Source organism: Trifolium pratense, linkage group LG7, assembly GCF_020283565.1.
Source record: "Trifolium pratense cultivar HEN17-A07 linkage group LG7, ARS_RC_1.1, whole genome shotgun sequence".
Lineage (NCBI taxonomy): Eukaryota > Viridiplantae > Streptophyta > Magnoliopsida > Fabales > Fabaceae > Trifolium > Trifolium pratense.
In genome coordinates, this window is record NC_060065.1 from 50,728,958 (window position 1) to 50,749,865 (window position 20,908).

The following is a 20,908-nucleotide window of genomic DNA, read 5'->3' on the forward strand; positions in this document are numbered from 1 at the left end:
TGAAAATATTTTTGAATTCTTTTGTTGTGATCTTTTTCTTTTCTTTTCATAATTTATTTGTTTTTGAAAATTATGCATGTATAAAGTATAAGTATGCATTAATGAGGTAGCAAAAGTTGGATTGGATGCTCTAGTGTTATGGTATCTTTTGAGCAAATGAAACTCCAAACGGAATATATTATTTTTAATGTTCTCAATGTTTTGCCAATTTATTGCAAGTTTTATGAATTATTTTTTATTGCTCTAGTGTTATGGTATCTTGTTGAATTATATTTTATTGCAATTATTATATAATCATATATCTCCTCATAAGAAAAGATTGATACATAATCACTCGAGTCCAAAAATAGTCTTCCATAACTCTAGACTGCATTTGGGAGGATACTAGAACTACTTGATGTCATAACTCGTCCCGAACTCTGGACTACTTTTTTTTTTTTTTTTTGTAACCAGAACCAATATATATGAGTAGTTTAAATAAATGAAGAGTGAATTGGTATATAAACCAAGGCAATAATATAATATATTAATCTCACATAAGTTATAACCATAGATTATAATCATCAATGAACATCTAATTTAAAAGTTTACAATATATATGATTTGTATCCCAAAACAAGGTCTCAAATTTTCCAAAAACACAACGATCCAAACTATAATTTGTGATTTAGCATAACCTCCTAGCTGGTATGGAAATTACTTCTTACTCTTCACCAAAAGCTTCACTATTAGAGGAGGAGAAGGAGGCTTCAAGATCTTTATTCTCTTCGCACAATTTTAACTTTGTGCACGCTTCTTAGGAGGCATGCTCATCACCGAATTCTTTACCGTAAGATGATAAAGAACATGTACTTGCCAAATCACAAACAAACTCTTGCACCAAGGACACAACTTCATTTTCTTCGCACAATTCTAACTTTGCACACCTTGAGTGGATATTTAGCACCTCAACATTGTCTCCTTTCACGACATCCTTCAATGAGATTAGACTTGGAATATGAGGAATTAGTTGAAAATACTTTGATTGATGAATCCCATGGATTCGAAAAACTTTGAATCCATACTTCCCAGGTTCATAAAATATAAAACAGTTAGATGAATGATAAGACAATAAGGCAGCACCCTCCTCAAAGTGTTTTACCGGCCAATATGAACCAATATGTGAAGAAAGATCATTGCTGAGAAAAGTATCAATGTTGTAAACCTTAGTCCATGATTCTCCAATACCATAATTTTTCATAATCCACATTGTAATACCATGTGGAGAAGAAGCATCACATATGTAAAGAAATCCCCTTAATTCTCCCATGCTTATACGACCTTTATCAAGAATTTCATTCTTTTCAAAAACGTGTGCAGAAGGGAATGATTGCAACCTTTCACTTTCAAAGTTGAAACACAATATTGATACTTGCCAACGACCAAACCTGATCCAATGAAGTGTGCCATTCACACTGGTGGCATGCGTAAGGCTTGAAATAAAAATTGGATGATCCACCTCAACATTTCTCCATGAAGGTGTTCCAAGAGTGTGTATCTGAAGGGTCAATCGCTGAAATGACGGGTTCATGTGACGTCTAACATTAATGACGCACAATTTTATAACCTTATATTCATTAGTTTTAGGTTGGAAACCAAAAGCAACTATTGGCTCGATTCTTAAACTAGATGGGGATAAACGGAATAAGTCGATACCCTTATATGAACTTGGCGGGGTTACAGTAGTAGGTTTAGGAAGTCTTATGAACTCCCCAGTGATTGGATTGCAAATGACTGAAGGGTTTCCCTTATATGGGTGACACAAACAAAGCAAGCCGTTGCAAGAATTTGCAATAAGAAACTTATAGTGAAGAGGGTTGTTGTCTCTCTTCTTGTTTTTAAATTTGGTATCACGAAGAGGAAGCTTGAATATAGGCGCAAGCTTGACATGATTGTTGCATCCAATCTGAAACTTCTGAGGGTCACACTCAAGAAGGTACATGGTTCTTGATACTAGACTATCATTAACATCACAGGGCCGAATCATGAAACAAGTTGGTGATTGTTGAAAGTGCAATTTAGCAAAACGTGGTTCTGAAATAAGCATTTTCCAATTTGTGCAGACACATCTACAAATGAGAAGAGTGTTGATGGGAAGTTGAAGCAGAATCTGGGTGGTGAGTGGTTCAGGAAGATTATCAAAATAAGGATAAATTGAATCGTCCTTTTCTCTTTTCATGGGTAACATCCTATTCTTGTGTGCTCTGTTCGTTCCTTTGTTGAAGATCTGCGAAAATGGCGACTGAGATATATCTATCAACACAACACACGAGTTCTGTCGGCAGAGTGGTCTTGCTGCCACGATACACTGAGATTCAACCTTTATCCTTTAGATAAAAGCTCTGGAATCCACCAGATTTCCGGAATTCACCAGAAAAAGTAACTAATCTAGAATCCACTAGACTTTCGGAATCCACCAGAAGGAATAATTTGGAATCCACCAAACTTGAGAAAAATCTCTGTATTTTTATTGAATCAAAAGTTTGCCTTTCAAGGCTACAATAGTTTAGTTTAAATAGTAGTGAAAAATAAAAATAACAAATCTTCTAAAAGATTGTAAAAATAAAAATAACAAACTTAGCTAAATAAAAAAAATAAATCTTGCTAAAATATAAAAAAAAAAAAAAAAAATTAGCTAAAATATAAAATTAAATCTTCACTAAATCTTTCTAGAATATAGTAAAATTAAATCTTCACTATTTTCCAAGTGAACCTTTCTTGCGCATCACTTGATCTTCAATTTGGCGCGGCCAACCTTCCTACATCAGTCTCCTCTACCTCAAAAGAACTCGACCCCGAGTTCTCATCTTGATAAAGGACCTCATCGACATGGTATTCATATATATTTGCTACATTGAAAACTTTAACACTTCTACATTTTTCAGCAACTGCTTTATTCTTCTGCCCAGTATCTTCTAACTTAGCCTTGACAGCTTCTTTAACATCCTTAGTAAGCTCCTCTTCACCTTGCGTCATCAACAAGAAGCTAGACTTCTTTTCCCTTTGGTTCTTTTCAAAGTGTAAAACAGGAGCCATAGCAATCTTATGTGTGCCCCATGTAAACATCATCACATTATCTCGTCCTCGATAAGTGATATCATTATCAAACTGCCAAGGTCTACCAAGTAAAACATGACAAACATCCATATCAAGAACATCACAAAGTACCTTTTCTCTGTAATGCTTTCCGATGGAGATAGGAACTTTGCAAGCTAGTGTAACTCGAACTTGCGGACCCTTGCTTACCCAACCGAGGGTGTATGGCTTCTGATGAGGTTCAGTGGATAACTTCAAATAGTATACTAGTTTCTGCGACACTAGATTTTCCGTGCTGCCAGTATCCACAATCAGATTACACACTTTGTTCTTGATAGAACAATGTGTTTTAAATAAATTTTTGCGCTGCCCTTCATCTTTGGATGCTAGTAAAGTTCTTTGCAACACAAAACTTACCCTCTCATCAGATTCTTCTTCAGCAAATTCAGCTTTTGCGTATTCATCTTTGTCAGCAAGATGCTCATCATCATCATCATCCCTTTCCTCTACTACTCCAGCAACCCTCCTTGATGGACACAGATTGAACCTGTGACCCTTCCCACCGCAACGATAACAAGTATCATCGGTAGGCTTCACGTAAGGGTTGTGTTGTTTTTGGACGAGGGTCTTGCCTTGTGGTGCATTGCCAGAATTGCCTGCTTTGTTAACAGGGTTTGAATCTTTGGTTGTTGCACTTTTCTCTTTGTCATCAACATTATTCTCTAGAGAATACCTTCTGAAATTTGAGGAATTTAAGGGGGATTTCTCTAATAATTCCGCCTTTAAAGCTAGGTTGGACGCTTAGCAACGGTCCAAACAGTTTGTAATCCCATCTTCTCTTGCAACGAACTTTTCAAACCACTAATATAACGAGCCACTTTCTGATTCTCGGACTCACCTAATTCATTACGTTCAGAAAAACGTAAGAATTCAGCCGTGTACTCGTTCACTGATCGCGTGCTCTGAACACATTCAATATACATCTTATACAGAATTTGTTCATAATCTTCAGGTAAAAATATCTCAAGCATCAACCGTTTCATCTTTCTCCAAGTTCGAATAGGGCGTTTCTTTTGCCTCTTCCTCTGAACAACAAGTTTATCCCACCAAACAGCCGCGGTACTTTTCAGCCTGATCGCCACCATCTTAACCTGCTTATTTTTCGGGACGTCCATGACGTCGAAAAACCTGTCAACATCAATCTACCAGTCCATAAATTCTTCCACCCCCATTGTTCCGTGAAATAAGGGAATATCAGCCTTCACACGATCATCATGGTGATTCCCACGTTCACCTCCCTCTTCGGGCACAACTTCCTCATCCTCAGAACTCGAGTCATCAGTAGTAGGGTTGTTGTTGTTGCGGTTGTTGTCGCTGTTTCTGTTGTTATTGTTTTTATTGTTGTTGTTGTTAGCGACGTCGACCCCCTTAGTCGTCAATGCCGTGAACTTATCTGACAGAATTTTGACCATTGTAGCTAACTCGTCAAAGTCTGCACTCGTTACCGGTTGATCTCCAATGGCTGATCAATTCACGAAAGAACAGGGGAAACCTGCTCTGATGCCAACTGACGCACTTGATCTTCAATCTGGCGCGACCAACCTTCTTACATCATGCTGCCACGATACACTGAGATTCAACCCTTATCGTTTCGATCCGTAATTTGTAGCCAACGATTAAGATGGATGTCCTATTTGAAAATCGGGAGGCAGTTCAATCCTTTTTTCTTTTCATGGTTAACCTAGGTTGTAAATCTCTATATATATATAGTACACGAGATTCTCATGGAGTTTTTTTTTTTATAATTTATTTAGAAAAGGGTTTTTTTTTATATTTATAATCTATTCAAACTCTGGACTACTAGGATCCCCTTCCCCTAAAAACCAGATGGTGAAATAAAAATAGTCTTCCAGACAGGTAATATCCGTACACATACTACTTCTGTTTAATCTTTCTTAAAAGAAATTATTTGTGTTTCACCCAATTCATTAACACTTTTCTTAAGTAAATACTAACTTGAGCGTTGGAGAGCTAACATTTTCGCTGGTATCTTCCCCTCCGTGTATGACGCTCTTCACCACCACAAGCAACGCCTCCAAAGGAGTTGTTTTGTTCTACCCGTTCAGAACAGGTACACGTTTACTATTATGGTTAAACTTATAGACCGGCTCTTCTAAAACCCTCATTAACTTGAGATTTTGGAGTTCTTGCATGTATTGTGGCCCCTATACGAGCTGTCCTCCACGCATCGAGCAATTTCTGTCATCTTCTTTAGCTCCACTTCGAAGTTATTGTTTTCAATTAGAATCTTACAGGTATAATTAACAACATAATAAAACTGTTTCAATTTTATTTGATAACACACTATAGTAGAATTGTTTTGTTGACCATTGTTATTGTTTCAGACAGACTGGGCCAATGTCCAATTTACGTGGCTCAAACGCTCTGGATCCAACTCAATACAATTCTCTCACAGAAGCTTCTCTCATATGCCAATCATAACGGGCGCGAAAGTTACTATACATCACCTGCAGCGGATGCACTCCTTATATATATATATATATATATATATATATATATATATATATATATATATATATATATATATATATATATATTTTATATTATAAGCTTGTATACACAAGCAAACTCTAAACCCTAATTTGTTTTCCCTGTTTTCCCTCCATTTTATCTTGCAATTTTTATTAAAAAATAATATAATTTTGTTTTGACTATGATTTGAACCCGCAACCCTTCAATGCAAGGCAATATTTCTAACCATTATGGCAAGTATATGAATTGTGATTAAAATTACGTGCAATAATTGATAAGCACCATCAATTTTAAAAGTATATCATATCAAAATTATTGTTGACTATATTATTCATCACGAAATATTTTTATGTCTTTCCTGATCAATATTTTTTTTCTACCGGATCATAAATTTAGAGAATAATTATCATGTGAGATTTGGAAAGTTATTATCACGTGTAATTTAGAAAGTTATTATCAAACTCAATTCTGCTAAATCATTTTTTTTTGCAATACAACCAAACACAACCATAGTCATGTCACTAATCACATTCATTATTTTGATTTTAACATTGTAGATTTAATATTAACTGATGATCAATTGATACAATATGCACTAGCAGACCAATTGTGATTTAAATTATGTCCACAAAGTGTTAAGCTCCATCAACTTTCATAGGAAAGATTTCATACGACAATTAAGCACCATCAATTTTCATTGCACAATTTAAACAATTAAAAACCGATAATCTCTTATATTATAAGCTTGCTGCTTGCCAACATAAGCTAACCCTAAACCAAATTTTTCCCCTCTCATTTTCTCTTTCTTTTTATTGCAGCTTTATATTAAAAAAATACAGATTGTCATCGAACCGGCATCCCTTACTTACAATAAAATCTTTCAACCGCTAAAACATGTGCTTCAATTATGAAAAAATTTAGGAATCCTAATATGTTAACCCTGTTTTCAATAAATTTGAACGGCGGAATTAATCACATTTTTTATTTATTTATGGACGTCTACTTAAGTTTATGTTCTTGATTATGTCTTTAATTTTTTTTTTAACCTTTAATTATCATCAATTTTTTAACCTTTAGTTATTAGCAATTTTTTTTTAATAAGTAAACAAAACGATGGGGTTCCAAAATTATTTAAAAAATATATAAAATATAAAATAAGCACATAAACAAATATAGAATAATTAGTCCATGAAATTCCCTATACTACTCTTATTGAAAATGCTCTTAGAATTTTTGTATTTTATTTTTTATTGTTACATATTACACCTAATTAGACTCATGCACCGCATGGGTCAAAGTTCTAGTATATATATATGCTCACGGAACAATTGGATTAATCTCAGCGGTCCTCATCATCCCAAATGCCAGCTATTGCCAGCTATCACAGACGGTTATAATTGTCTCCCCCTATATAAGGCAAGTTTTGGCACCATGGTATACAACTTCGATCAATTTTAACTTCACTCTCTCGATCACATACTGACTTGAGCATTGGAATGCCAACGCATTTTGCATGTGCATTCTCCACAATAATCCATTGTACTTGAACTTTATCACTACCGTAACTACCTCAAATCTCACCATCAAAATCTACTAGTTCTGTTTGCGGCAAAACAACTACCTATATAATGAATAAAACAAAGGTCATTTTTTCATCCATGTCTGCGTACATCGGATAAAAGATTTATAGATCACCAACATAATTTATGAGTCATTCTAGAGTTGCCCAAATTTTATTTATTTTTATTTATAGAAACTAGCGGGCCAGGCAGGCACGTTCCGCGCCTGCCTGTTTCTAACTTATGTCAAAAAAAAAAAAAATATGTCTTTTGTTAAGGTGAGTTTGATAATAGAATATTTTTGCTGCAAATCTCATGTATTCTGTTTATAGAAGAAAGGAAATAAAACCACCAAACACTTTATGCACCGAAGTTAGTTTTAATTTTGATATTTGAAAGCAAATTTTTTTTTTTTTGGATTATTGATCAATGGAAGTTTTTGAAGGGTAAAATTGACAATAAGAAAAGTTCAGCTCAAACTCATCTATCATTTTTATATAGTAGTTGTCCGGTGTATGATAATATGATCGAAAACTATTTTTCTATTATTTTGAAACAGATGGAGTAGTAATATTAGTTATTCATAAAAATTCAAATTTAATTCATCCTTCAATAAAAAAATTAATCTTTTGCAAGAGAGATTTCTATAATGTATTAAAGATGACCGTTGAAAAATTTAAAACATTTCAGCGCAAAAATAATAAAAATTCATAATTAATTCATCCATTTTTTAAAATAAGGCTTAAATGCAGTTTTGCCCCCCCTATTTTGATTAAATCGGAATTTTACCCCCCCTGTTTTAAAACGCGGACTTTTACCTCCCCTGTTTTATAATTTGTTGGATTTTGCCCCCCTAAAATTCTGCTTTCGAGTCACAACTTTAAAGCTTCGCACACAACTCAATTTTGATCAATAATTTACCAAAAGGATACCGAAATGACCGTAATCGAGTTATATTTCCACATAATCAAACCCCACTGAATTTGGAGTTACAAAGAGAGATTAATTACCGTTTTAGTGAAGGTATGTCCCCCAAAATTATGCAAAAAATCTGCTTTCGAGTCACAACTTCAAAGCTTCGCATACAACTCAATTTGGATCCATAATTCACCAAACGGCTACCGAAATGACCGTAATCGATTTATCTTTCCACATAATCAAACCCCACTGAATTTGGAGTTACAAAGAGAGATTAATTACCGTTTTAGTGAAGGTATGTCCCCAAAATTCTGCAAAAAATCTGCTTTCGAGTCACAACTTCAAAGCTTCGCATACAACTCAATTTGGATCCATAATTCACCAAATGGCTACCGAAATGACCGTAATCGAGTTAGCTTTCCACAGAATCAAACCCCACTAAATTTGGAGTTACAGAGAGAGATTAATTACCGTTTTAGTGAAGGTCTGTCCAATTACTAATTCTGCAGAAATCTACTTGTGATCTTCAAATTCAACATCGTCTACCGAACACATCGTAACTCCAAACTCGACGAAATTGAAATGCCAACAAGGGTAATTTCGTTAGATTTCCATACATGTAAATAGTATTAAAAAATGAGCTACAGGGTGAGAGGAATGACGAGAATACCAGTAGTTGTTTCATACGATAATTAATTTGAACAGACCTTCACTAAAACAGTAATTAATCTCTCTCTGTAACTCCAAATTTAGTGGAGTTTGATTCTGTGGAAAACTAACTCGATTGCGGTCGTTTCGGTACCAGTTTGGTGAATTATTGATCCAAATTGAGTTCTGTGCGTAGCTTTGAACTTGAGGCTCAAAAGCAGATTTTGTGCAAAATTTTGGTGGGGGGCAAAATCCAACAAATTATAAAACAGGGGGGGTAAAATTCCGCATTTTAAAATAGGGGGGGTAAAATTCCGCATTTTTCAAAATAGGGGGGGTAAAACTGCATTTAAGCCTTAAAATAATTTATCTTTTATGTATCAACTAGCGGGTCTGCCTGTGTCTAACTTATGTCAAAAAAAAATGTCTTATGTTACGTTGAGTATGATAATAAATTTTTTTTGCTGCAAATCTCATGTATTCTCTTTATAGAAGAAATGAAATAAAACCACCAAACACTTTAAGCATCGAAGTTAGTTTTAATTTTGATATTTGAGAGCAGTTTTTTTTTTTTGGATTATTGATCAATGCAAGTTTTTGAAGGGTAAAATTGGCAATAAGAAAAGTTCAGCCCAAACTCATCTATCATTTTTATATATTAGTATAGATTAAATGAGAGCTTAAAAGGCAAGACAAATAAATTACATGAAAATTAAACGAGAAATTGTAATCTTTAAAGTATTAGTTAACATCAACTTTTGAATATATATGAACCCAGACATGATCCAAAAGTAAACATGGTCCTTCTTAACCATGGTATTGGTCAATTGAATATATCTTGGCTCTGGTTGGTTACTTGGTACTAATTAATTTTAGAAGATTTGATTCATACATTTTTTTTTACAAAATAACTTATTGAACGTTATTAGATTGAGTTTCTATTTTTATGTGTGGATATGTTCTTATTCTTCTTTTTTTTTATGTTATTAAATTTGGTTCCTATTTTCATGTGTAATATATTTTTTTTTTATGTTATTGAATTTGGTTCCTATTTTTATGTGTCGATAACTTATTTAATGTTATTAGATTTGCTTTTTATTTTTATGTGTAGATTGTTTTTAGCACAAAAAATTAGATCATTTAAGGATAAAAGATTTAAAATATTATTAATATGCAGGAGGTTTTAGGTTCGATCCTCTCTGCCTTCGTTTAAAAAAACAATAGATAATTTAGTAGTATATATATTGTTAGTAAATTAGTCAAACAAAAAAATAATAGTCAAAACATTTAGGGAAATACTCACTCCGTTCCTTTTTACTTGTCGTTTTAGAAAAAAATATTTGTTTCAAATTACTTGTCATTTTAATAATTTAAGGTTATATTTTGTCTATTATACCCACACGTAAATTCCAAATATTTAGGAATAGTTGTTGAAACGGTAAAAGGTTTAATATATATTTGTAAAACAATTTTTTTTTTCTGTTCAATTTTTTTTTTCCTATTTAAATTTTTTTTTGGAACATTATATTAAATTTATTGGACAGAGAAAGTGTGTGCAAAAAAAAAAAATATTGATGAATTAAAATAGAGTCAGGATCCGTTGACACCAACTAGTTTGACACCAAATGTTACACCGCTCAATAACGTTTTAACCGATATAAATTTTATAAAATCCACCGTTGGATTGAAAGTTTAAATCATATAGATCATTTGTGTAAAATTTCAAATAAATCCAAAATCATTTGATATGTTATTGAGATACATCAAAATTAACGGTTTTTGTATTTTTTTAAATGCCGTTAATCTTTATGTGTCTCAATAGCATATCAAATGATTTTGGATTTGTCTGAAATTTTACACAAATGATCTATATGATGTAAACTTTCAATCCAACGGTGGATTTTATAAAATTTATATCGGTTAAAACGTTATTGAGAGGTGTAACATTTGGTGTCAAACTAGTTGGTGTCAACGGATCCTGACTCATTAAAATAAGGGTATAATAGGAAGATAAGGTGCAAATATACACTTTCTTAATTTTTTTTTTTTTTTTCTAAAACGACAAGTAAAAAGGAACGGAGGGAATAGTAACTAACTCTTACTCTTGTTAGTAGATTAGTCAAAAAAATTAGGGAAATAGTAACTAACTCCTATATTTTTAAAATTGATAATTTTTTTATACCAAACTTACATTTCTCTTGTTAAATAATCAAGTTAATTAACTCAACATATCTTTGATATCTTGTTACACAAGTTAACCCTATAGAGTCGTATACTATATAATAATAGCTATAATACACCAGTTTCTCACATCAATTCACAATCCTCGCAACAACAAAAAATCTCTTGAAGAGAATCACTCCCTACAGTATGAAGTGCTTCTCCCGCCGTCGTTCTCGTAAAGTGACAACATCAACTAATAACATTTCTTCTTCCGCTCAACTTCGTTTCAAAGTTGAATCAAAGCCTCAAATCCACCGCAAATCCAATTGGAAGCCTTCGTTACCTACAATAATGGAGGAGGAGGATTGGGTGGACAATTATGACGATCGAAAGAAAGATGCAGACAAGAAACCGATGAAATCTTTCGATTATTTCTCTCATCAATTGCAGTAAGTGTTTTTTTTTTAATTTTTCTTTTGTTTTAACTTATTAATGTTATTATTATTGTTACTTTTTAACAAACATTGAAATATGTGTAGTCGATATTTGTTTAATATAAAAAATAGTATTATTTTCAATAAAAGAATTATCTTTTTTGCATCTTTAGATTACTAACTAAATTTTTCTTTTATCTTTTTTCTGGAAATTCTTTTCAGTGACAGTAGCAAGAGCACAAACAAAGAAACGCCAAAGATGATAATTTCTTTTTCGGCATTCGGCATATTTTGAATTTTTCCCAAATTGTATATTGTATATTGTATGAACCGTACTTATCTAGTTGTTTAATAATATTTTTGACTGAAGTGAAACCCAATGATGATTTTATATACTTGATGTCTTGGGAACATTTGAATTTTTGGTTGATTGAGATATCCACTTTTTTCGACACAATGTCCTATTTTTTGTGAAGTAATGTAGGTAAGTTTAGTTTAGGAGTAAGGGTGAAACTTAACATTAAACTAGGAAGGAACCAAACCGATCTCTAGAGTTATTATATCAAAAGAGTGTAGAAGCAAAAATAATATATTACCACTAGGGAAAATTGAAAAAAAAAATAAAAATAAAATACGGCTCATTATCAATAAAAGTATCTTTATGTTGAAGGGTCGGGTAACTTCATCACAAATGTTGTTATTCGCATCACTAAGCAGCGAGATAACATGAAAAAATAATTGAGTTGCGTATGTAATAACATATGTTATGTTTTCCCATTATGTTCGGTAGCATTGCGCTCTTGCGATAGATAATGGAAGAGTTTTGGTAAGGGGAATTTCAGAATGAAAAGTTGAGCTAAACTTCTATTCTGTTCTACATTTCCAAACAAAATATAGGACATCACACACACACTTTGAATTAGTGGGTTGATCATGATTCTAAAGGTGAAAAATGTTATTACTTGACTAGAGTATTTCTGAGTGTTGATGATCTTCATGTCTAAATAAGTTTTATGAGTGAATTATGTTTTATTGTTGATGGAGTCAGTTTGTTGATAAATTTTAATGTGCATTTGTGTTCTTGTTTAATTTTATTTCTCTTCTTTTTCATTCTTGGAGATAATTAATGGTTTAAATTTTGAGTTGTGATAACTACTACAAATTAGATTTATTTAACCTTTTAAAATATAAATAATTTTTTGAAATCAAGTTTGTAAAAATATTTTTGAATTCTTTTGTTGTGATATCTTTTTCTTTTCTTTTCATAATTTATTTTTTTTGGATACATAATTTATTTGTTTTTGAAAATTATGCATGTATAAAGTATGCATTAATGAAGTAGCAAAAGTTGGATTGGATGCTCTAGGGTTATGGTATCTTTTGAGCAAATGAAAGTCCAAGAGGAATATATTACTTTTAATGTTCTCAATGTTTTGCCAATATATTACTTGTTGAATTATTTTTTATTACAATTATTATATAATCATATCTCCTCATAAGAAAAGATTGATACATAATCACTCGAGTCCAAAAATAGTCTTCCAGATGATGAAACACAGGTAATATCCGTACACATACGTACTTCTCTTTAATCTTTCTTAAAAGAAATTATTTGTGTTTTCTTTTTATTTAAAAGTCTTTCAACTATTCGTTGACTTTTTTATTTAAAAGTCTTCTAATATGAACACATTAGATGATTTTTCTTTTTGTTATTCACAATTTGAATGATGTTATTGGCAGTTTAAATTCACTCAAGAGAATTGAAGACTATAAATATGTGAAGCCTCAGACCTATTCACTCATGTAATCTAAACCGTGTTTACTAAAAGTGTGTGTTTTAGGGTTTAGAGTTTTGTGTTAATTGTGAGTCCTTCTTGTGTCACTTTGATGCAAGTTTAGGACTGTGTCTTGGTTGTTGATTGTAAACTACTCCTAAGCTTTGAAGCACAGAGTTAGTGTGTGTGTTTCACTTGAGAGCTTTTAAGCGAGAGTAAAATTTAGTTTCTTAGGAGTGTGTCTCCATCTTGATCGTTATAAAGTTGACAACAATACAATACGTGTTGTTAAAGGGAATTTGGGACAGTGTCTCATTATCTAAGAGGTTCCTAGGTAGGATTGCACGGGTAGTGTCTAGGCGAGAAGTCAAGTACCGGGTGTTGGTCGAGGGCTTTGAACTAGAGCTATTATAGTTGATTCATTCCTGGATTGGTATCCCCCAGAGTAGGTGACGTTGCACTGAACTGGGTTAACAAACGATCTGTGTTATTTATTATTCTGCTATTTATCGCTTTATTATATTCAGCACCTATCTTACTACAACACATGTTATAGCATCTCGTGTAGCATTGTGTCCACTGCGTGCCAGATTTTACTATTAATAAATTCGACACCAATAGTCCTTCGAACTCATTTATGATGGCTAACTCCTTTTAATAAAATATTGCAAAGGATGTAGAAATTCCAAATGGGTATAAATTTTGTTTGAAGGGCGAATTTACTCAAATTGTTTAACTTAATTTTGCAGCTCAGTTACTTTTTAACTTTGCTTCCATTTTTTTTCACTCTTTTTTGAGTTTTATTGTGTTGTACTAGTACGTGGGATTAAGTTGTTTATGTTGTTATTTTGTCTAAAAAAGAAGTTGTTTATGTTATTGACGAAATGATTTTGACACTAAAAAAAAATAATTGTTCCTTGCTTAATAAGTAATTTTTTTTTTTGAAAACTTGGTATCCAGCCTTAGGACCGACTAATCCAAAGGGACCAATCCCACCGCCCACTTGCGGAGGCCCCATTTAAAGTCAGAGTTTTTTTTTGCTCTGTATGGACTTAGCCCACCGAAATTGGCACCAGTGAGAATCGAACCTGAGACCTTGAGAGGAGCATACTCCAAGGGCCCAAGCAAACACCACTCGACCAACCCAAGTGGGTTTGCTTAATAAGTAGTTAGTTTGTTTAGTAGATTTGTTTAGATCTATTAAATGAATAGTCACAAACTATAGCTTTTCCATTTAACAAAAATACGCGTAAAGATGCTACAAAAACCAATGCTTGATTCCCTATTTTCATGCAAGGAAACAAAAAATTGGCGAAACCACATGGTAAAATTCACTGTTGAACCTTGCATTCCTCCTCTTTCCCTTGCATTTTAACTAAGTGATAGTTAAGAATTAAGAAATGCATCGCACTATCTTGTAAAACCGTTGGATTCTGTTATATATGAATGTTTGCATAGGGTCATAGCATAGCATTATGGTTCTTCTTCAATGCATTTTGGACACCTGCATCTAAAACCATAATCTGCAAGGGATGCTTGTCTCTCCTCAAATGAAAGGTCTTCATCAACATATGAAATTGTTATCTGAAAATTCCTTCTAAATGTTAATTACTTGAAACATTGCAATATAATCGTCGAATATATTAGTATTTCACTAAACATTTAAATCTCGGTATAAAAATTTCTCATTAGAATAAGAAAATGTTGGCTTATAAGATACTGGCATAAACAAACCTCTTCTCCCTTACAGATGGGCCTCAGTGCAATTATTGTTGCTTGACCATCTCTATCCTGCATGAAAAGAGATTGTAAAATCGTTATATTCATTGTTACGTTGCATACAAAAGAGATAAAGAGAAGCATAATTGGTTTTGATTTCTTTCTTTTTTTTCTCGTGTAAACACACATGTGGCAATATGGGAAGGAAAAAGAAACATTTTATCCGTTTCAAGTTAAACAAAAACGTGAATAAGAATATCAACCGCCAAAGAAAATAATCTAGTTAAACTTTTTTGCACATCAAATGAAGTCAAATAAGCGATCGACTCAAACTAAACCGAAATAGAAGCTAAAATAAAGATAGTTTTGGTCCACATACCTCGTCTCTTTTGAAAGCTTTGGCATTAGGACAACATGAATGATTCATACAGCTTTGCAAAGGAAAAAATGCAGTTCCTTCGCAACTAGTAGAATAATCTTCACCTAGAGCATCTAGAATTGGTTGTGTAATTTTCTCAGCTTCTTCCTGCAATTGATGTAAACAGAAAAGGTAAAAGAACTTATTCATTTGGGATAAAATGTTAAAAAAGCAAGGCGAACCGAATTCTAACCTTGTCAGGATTCTTCATATCATCGATGTATAAAAAGTAATCCTCCAAGGGAGAAGCAACAACCAAATCACTGACAAATATAATTAAGGGATTAATATACATTTCAAAATCCAAATAACCTATTATTCACATATTCAGTTTACTTCAATTGCTACAAGGCCTATATCAGTATATTTAACCATTATGCAAACGGAAGCAAACACAACAAAATATAGCGGTGGACGGAATAGAAGAAAAGAGAGTAACACAAAGTTGGATCTTACAGATTATTCAGCTCAAACATGCCAATGATATGTCCATAGATTTCAAGGGAGAATACTGGAATGAGTCAAGGGCTTGGAGCTAAACTTCCGACAAAAGTGATAACACAAAATCACTGAGCATACACACAATGAATACATCACTAAAATAACATATGTAAGGATACACGGCTCACATTCCTTGTCAAATATTGCTGTCTGAAGAAGTTGGAGAGACTGAAACATCAAATTGATAAGAAGGAAATTAGATGCAACATATTAAATCGGTAAATAAACATGTGAAGAAAATTAATCATACCTCGAATGCCAACTCTTTTATTTGCATCCTGAATGACGCTTCATCGGAAGAATCAATATCATCTGGTAATGCAATGCAGTCCCACCACCTACAGACACTTTGAGGTCACTACTCTGACATAGTTTAAATAAAATCGTATACGAATGCTCAACATCATATATAGTGTTACAAAAAAGTTAGTCAGTATAGCAAAAACCTTTTTTTGTATCCCATTGTTATAGGCCTCCAAGCTTCCAAAAGAAGGGAGAAATTAGGGTGGTCTGGAACACAGGATGCCACATTTTTCCCTTTCTCTGCAAGACAATTTGCTTTTAACTTGCGGTACCTTAATATGGTAGAAGAAATGACCTGGTGATAAAATACAACCAGGTTTCTAGTCAGATAAACCTAGTAGAGATAATATAGCAAGACCGATGAAAATAGCTTGTTACATTCTATATGTTAAATTAAAGGCAGCTTAGACAATGAAAAATGAATATGTTGGATAATTAAAGACAAAAGAACAATAGGATACTGAGGAAGAACTGAAATCTTATCAGTATTGTCAATCACGGAAAATAGTGGTTTGTTCAAATTTTGCTATGCTTGCTATAGCTCTGCTATAACCGCTATTTGACAACACTTGAGTATTATGAAAGTGAATATTTCTTCAGGATTGATTTATATGTTTAATTTACCGTGCCAGACTACAAGCATTTACGGGACAATAATTCTTATTGAACTCTGATGATAATAATGCCAGGTAAGGTTATCAGATATACTACTCCGGTTTTGAATATAAACAAATAAATAACAACTTTTTAGGTTCATTGAATAAAGTATGTATCCGGATCATTTTATGATCCAAATACATATTTTATTCAATGAACCTATAAAAATTATTTTTTTTGCTTATATTCAAAACCGGAGGGAGTACATGTATAAACAGTATGTGTAGCACATGATCATTTTCACACAGCATTACAGAAAATACATTCAGAGCAAAATGAAAACCTTACCTTTGCAGCAAGGAGAAATATATCATTTGTTTCTGCCAGAAAAATAAAAGACAAAATAAATAAGCAAGACATGAAACAAAATGTCCACGAAATTTTTTAAATTGTCGAAAATATCGATATCCGTAAAGAAGGAGACTTACCATTAGCGTGTTTCACGAATTTAAGTAGTGCCTCCCTACGTCTTGGATCACAACTCTCACCAGTACAGAGTAAAGAATGGGAGGATTCCCAATCAGCCTCTGCACATGACATGCTACATGTATTCATAACATTATCAGACAAGATTATTTCATAAAGTTTACACCCAAAATAATGAAGTGCAAGAACAAGTATCCTATTAACCACAGGAAACTGCAGTTAATATCAGCATTCATCTAGAAATTCTTTTGAAGTTTCCCTACCTACAATACAACAGGAATGAAGCTACCTTGAGTCTATTTTGTTATAATCTCATGCATGTGATAGAGACTGAGTCTATTTTGTTCTTATCAAAACAAAAAAACAAAAAAATCAAATGCTTTATGTATCATTCTCGTATATTCTTGTCTTTGAATAGACAAAGTGTCAAATTGCCAAGACCCAATAATCAGTTTCCGATTTGAATTAACTTCTCAAGAAGCATTTGCAGGAAAATAAATATAAAAACTCAAAAGAGTCATGAAATAACTGAGTTTTTCAAACAATAACATTTTGTGAGTTAAAGTTAGCTTATGCATCTCGAGTTTTTCAGAAGGATTCCGTTTAATTTCTTTATAAACATAAATAAGCTTATGAGGACTTTTTCATGAGTGAAGAACCATAAACATATGTCAACTGAACAACTGCGATAACTTAGATGCTAATATAGATTGTTTCATAAGTGAAGAACCATAAACATATTTCTTCAACCAACCTTAGATCTTGCTTGGATAAACAACTTAATTAAGCGCATTTAGCATAAGTGTCTATCATATAAGTGCTTATGTATAAGCTATTTCTAAAACAATAGATAGATAAAATAAAGTTAAGCTGTTCTCATATAAGCTATAAGTTGAGCTTATGGACATCTCATAAGCTATTTCCATAAGCTCGCGTAAACAATCTACACAAGTTCTTATGTCAGTAAATAAATTCACACAAGTCAGTCCAAACAGAACCTTAGACTTACCTGCAGTAGTAAGCTTCTCCACATCCACCATGGCACGGAACAGCTGGAGGCAAGGAGAACTTCTCAGAGTAAGGCAATTTCAATTGGCCATTCATCAATGATTCGACAACACCTTCAGGGAGAGGAACTTTAGTTTTGGAACTACCAGAACTGCATTGCCAAGTGCTCTCCTCTTCATCAGATGAATCCATTTGATGATAGTTTTTCGAAGACTTTGAAGAGCTGCCTTCATCACAATCATGACTCTCATTGGCCCTTAATTGTGTCAAGTAAAGCCTCCTACCAATTTGAGTTTCTATGGAACCGATAAAACGAAAGCAGAAGCTACAGACAAAACAATCAATCTGCAAAGTAAAGTAGAAAATAAGACAAAGAAACAAGTTCTAAAATGGCCGTCACACATAAGAACAAAAATTATGAAGACAAAAACAAAAACCTTGTTGAAAGAGTGTTGAGCCCCAACAAGCATTTGGTCCTTGAGAACAAGTTCATCCTCTTTGAAGTCCGTTGCAGCATAGAGACCTACAGTTCTCCAAATCAGAAAAGAAACATATACAGTTCTCCATTTGGATAAACAGTCTGGGAATTGGGAGTTAGGTCTAATTCAACTCTACAAAACCGGCTTGCAAAATGAGGATTGACTCTACTTATAAATTCATGTTTAGGACGTCTCACATCTGATGTGGAACTCTTAACAAAAAACTTAACAAAAGCACTTATCAAATAAATGTTGATGTATAAGTTATTTCTATAACAAAAGATAAAGCCTATGTTTGGTATCACGGTGGATGTATCAGAATCACGGTGACCCATGGTGATTTTGCAGAAGTTACGCTCTGTAGCTTTTGAAAAATCACCGTAGATGACTGTGATTCTGGCATACCCATCATGATACCAAACATACATTTTGTCATTTTCATATAAGCTATAAATCATTTTCACAAGCTATCCTAAGAGAGCTTATGGGCATGTCATAAGCTGTTTTCGTAAACTCTTCCTAACAAGCTCACAATTGTTTATCTGAGATAAGCTCAAATAACTTAATCCAAACATAATCATAGTACAAAATACAAAGTGAGAGAATGAATAAAATAAAAAAGAAGAACCTTTTCCAAAGTTGTCATCTTGTTTGACAGTGATGCTATTGCAGTGCGTTGAAGAGAAAATGTTGTGATAATATTCCTGGATGAAAAAGAAAGTGGAAAATGAATAGAAGAGATAAAAGGGTAGGTAGTGATTGATAAATGAAGAAAATATTATACCTGAATTTGGTTAGGTGAGGGAGGAGAAAGAAGTGCAGAGATTTGAGTGGCACAAGCCGATGTAATAGAGCAAATTGGTTCCATTGAAGAGTGAGTGTGTCAACGACACAACACTGGCAGAGCAGAGACACAAACGTGACGGCGCCAACACTAGTATTGAAATAAAGCCTCTGTTTCGACTTCACTGTATTTTTTTTTGGAAAGGTTTCTCTCCAGTGAAAATATCATTGCAGGGACTCAAGTGTGTATCCTTACCTTTCAATCCACCATTTTTTGTTTTTCCTCTCTCTCTCCTACCTAAATCAAAGGGTGAGATTTAACAGGATGGTAATGTCACATGAGACAATCTCCACCCATTTTTTTTGTTTTCTCACTGTGTTTGGATTTTATTTTATTTTTTCAATCATTTTTTTTACAGCACCAATCATAAAAAAAAAAATATTATTCAGAATAATTAGAACTTTGTGAAGTGATTTTTTTCTTTTTTTATATAGTTTTTAATTATTTTTTATAGTTTAATGGATCAATAATACAGTATAAAATAATTTTCTATTGATATTTAGTACCTAATCACAAACATTTTATGTCATTCTATTAATTTTAAAATAGTCTGGATCCGCGAAGGCAATCGCTCGGATGTTCCCCTAACCCAACCGGGGAACGGACCGGAGGGAACCGCAGCATGGGGATGTCCGCGTTTCGTCTTATAAAAGTAGGATCATGTGGATAAATTTTTATTTGATGTTAGTATAAAATTATATTTTCAATGTGTCTTCTTTAAATCTTATTCATAATTTCGATGCGCAGAATGAAAGAATTTTATTTTTTTTAATATTTCTTCTATTTCAATGAAAGACTTATTTGTTCACTTCACACAAAAAAAAAATTATTGTGTTTGGATCATTCAGCTCTTGGTATATATGATGAGGGTTGTGTTTGCGTGACCATTCTAGATTTGGAACATTTTAGCATGTATTGAGTATTAAAATGTATAATCCACTAATCAACAATAGGTTCACTCGTAAAAAAATGGTTGCAAGGTCAGGGATGCAGATTCGCTGCAGTCACCTCTCTATCTCAATCCGATGGTTGATGGAGCTTCGAATGCACTGAATCCATGCTATTATGAGTGCAGTCAGTGCACTCATGATAATTTTGACTGGTATTTTCAAGACATTTTTTTTATAGAATCTTTAACCAGTGCCCTTGAAACATTTGTTACCATGACAATTTTACATATATGTACCCTCCCTAACTAGGTAAAGACGCATTCACCTGGGATTGCACGAAAACATATCGTCATTGTCCTTCATGATGAATCATTGGATATCACTTTAATTCAATGGGAGTTTCTTGATCATATTCATTCCTTGATTATTGCACAAGAAAATAACTTTTACATTGGCAAGGACTCGTTGAATGATGATTATTAATATTGTCCATGATGATCTATTATGATGTGTAAAAGGATAAAATACAAACATCTAA

At 33.1% G+C, this 20,908-nt stretch overlaps 2 protein-coding genes across 2 annotated transcripts; both read right to left on the reverse strand.

Annotated features, from left to right (window-relative positions):
* Nucleotides 1–554: 554 nt before the first annotated feature.
* Nucleotides 555–2,266, reverse strand: LOC123900157 (F-box protein At3g07870-like). Its single transcript, XM_045951484.1, has one exon. The coding sequence runs from the start codon at nucleotides 2,225–2,227 to the stop codon at nucleotides 797–799; it is 1,431 nt and encodes a 476-aa protein (XP_045807440.1). The 5' UTR covers nucleotides 2,228–2,266; the 3' UTR covers nucleotides 555–796.
* A 12,057-nt stretch (nucleotides 2,267–14,323) lies between these two features.
* LOC123897499 (histone-lysine N-methyltransferase ATXR2-like) lies at nucleotides 14,324–19,709 on the reverse strand. The gene is made up of 14 exons (XM_045948167.1): nucleotides 19,421–19,709; nucleotides 19,265–19,340; nucleotides 18,595–18,680; nucleotides 18,159–18,502; nucleotides 17,152–17,264; nucleotides 17,012–17,043; nucleotides 16,210–16,361; nucleotides 16,014–16,101; nucleotides 15,883–15,931; nucleotides 15,719–15,773; nucleotides 15,456–15,525; nucleotides 15,224–15,370; nucleotides 14,860–14,916; nucleotides 14,324–14,709 (listed from the first exon to the last, which is right to left on the reverse strand). Exons 1-14 carry the CDS (start codon nucleotides 19,502–19,504, stop codon nucleotides 14,599–14,601), a joined length of 1,464 nt encoding a protein of 487 aa, XP_045804123.1. The 5' UTR covers nucleotides 19,505–19,709; the 3' UTR covers nucleotides 14,324–14,598.
* Between the last annotated feature and the right edge of the window lie 1,199 nt (nucleotides 19,710–20,908).

What these genes read in the sequence shown, in the direction of transcription:
- LOC123900157 (XM_045951484.1), bottom strand. Translation starts at nt 2,227, where the DNA reads ATGTTACCCATGAAAAGAGAAAAGGACGATTCAATTTATCCTTATTTT.
- LOC123897499 (XM_045948167.1), bottom strand. Translation starts at nt 19,504, where the DNA reads ATGGAACCAATTTGCTCTATTACATCGGCTTGTGCCACTCAAATCTCT. An exon ending in TATTTCTCCTTGCTGCAAAG is followed by an intron (nt 16,362 to 17,011) that starts GTAAGGTTTTCA and finishes TTTTATCACCAG; the next exon opens with GTCATTTCTTCTACCATATT. An exon ending in ACAATGGGATACAAAAAAAG is followed by an intron (nt 16,102 to 16,209) that starts GTTTTTGCTATA and finishes AAGTGTCTGTAG; the next exon opens with GTGGTGGGACTGCATTGCAT.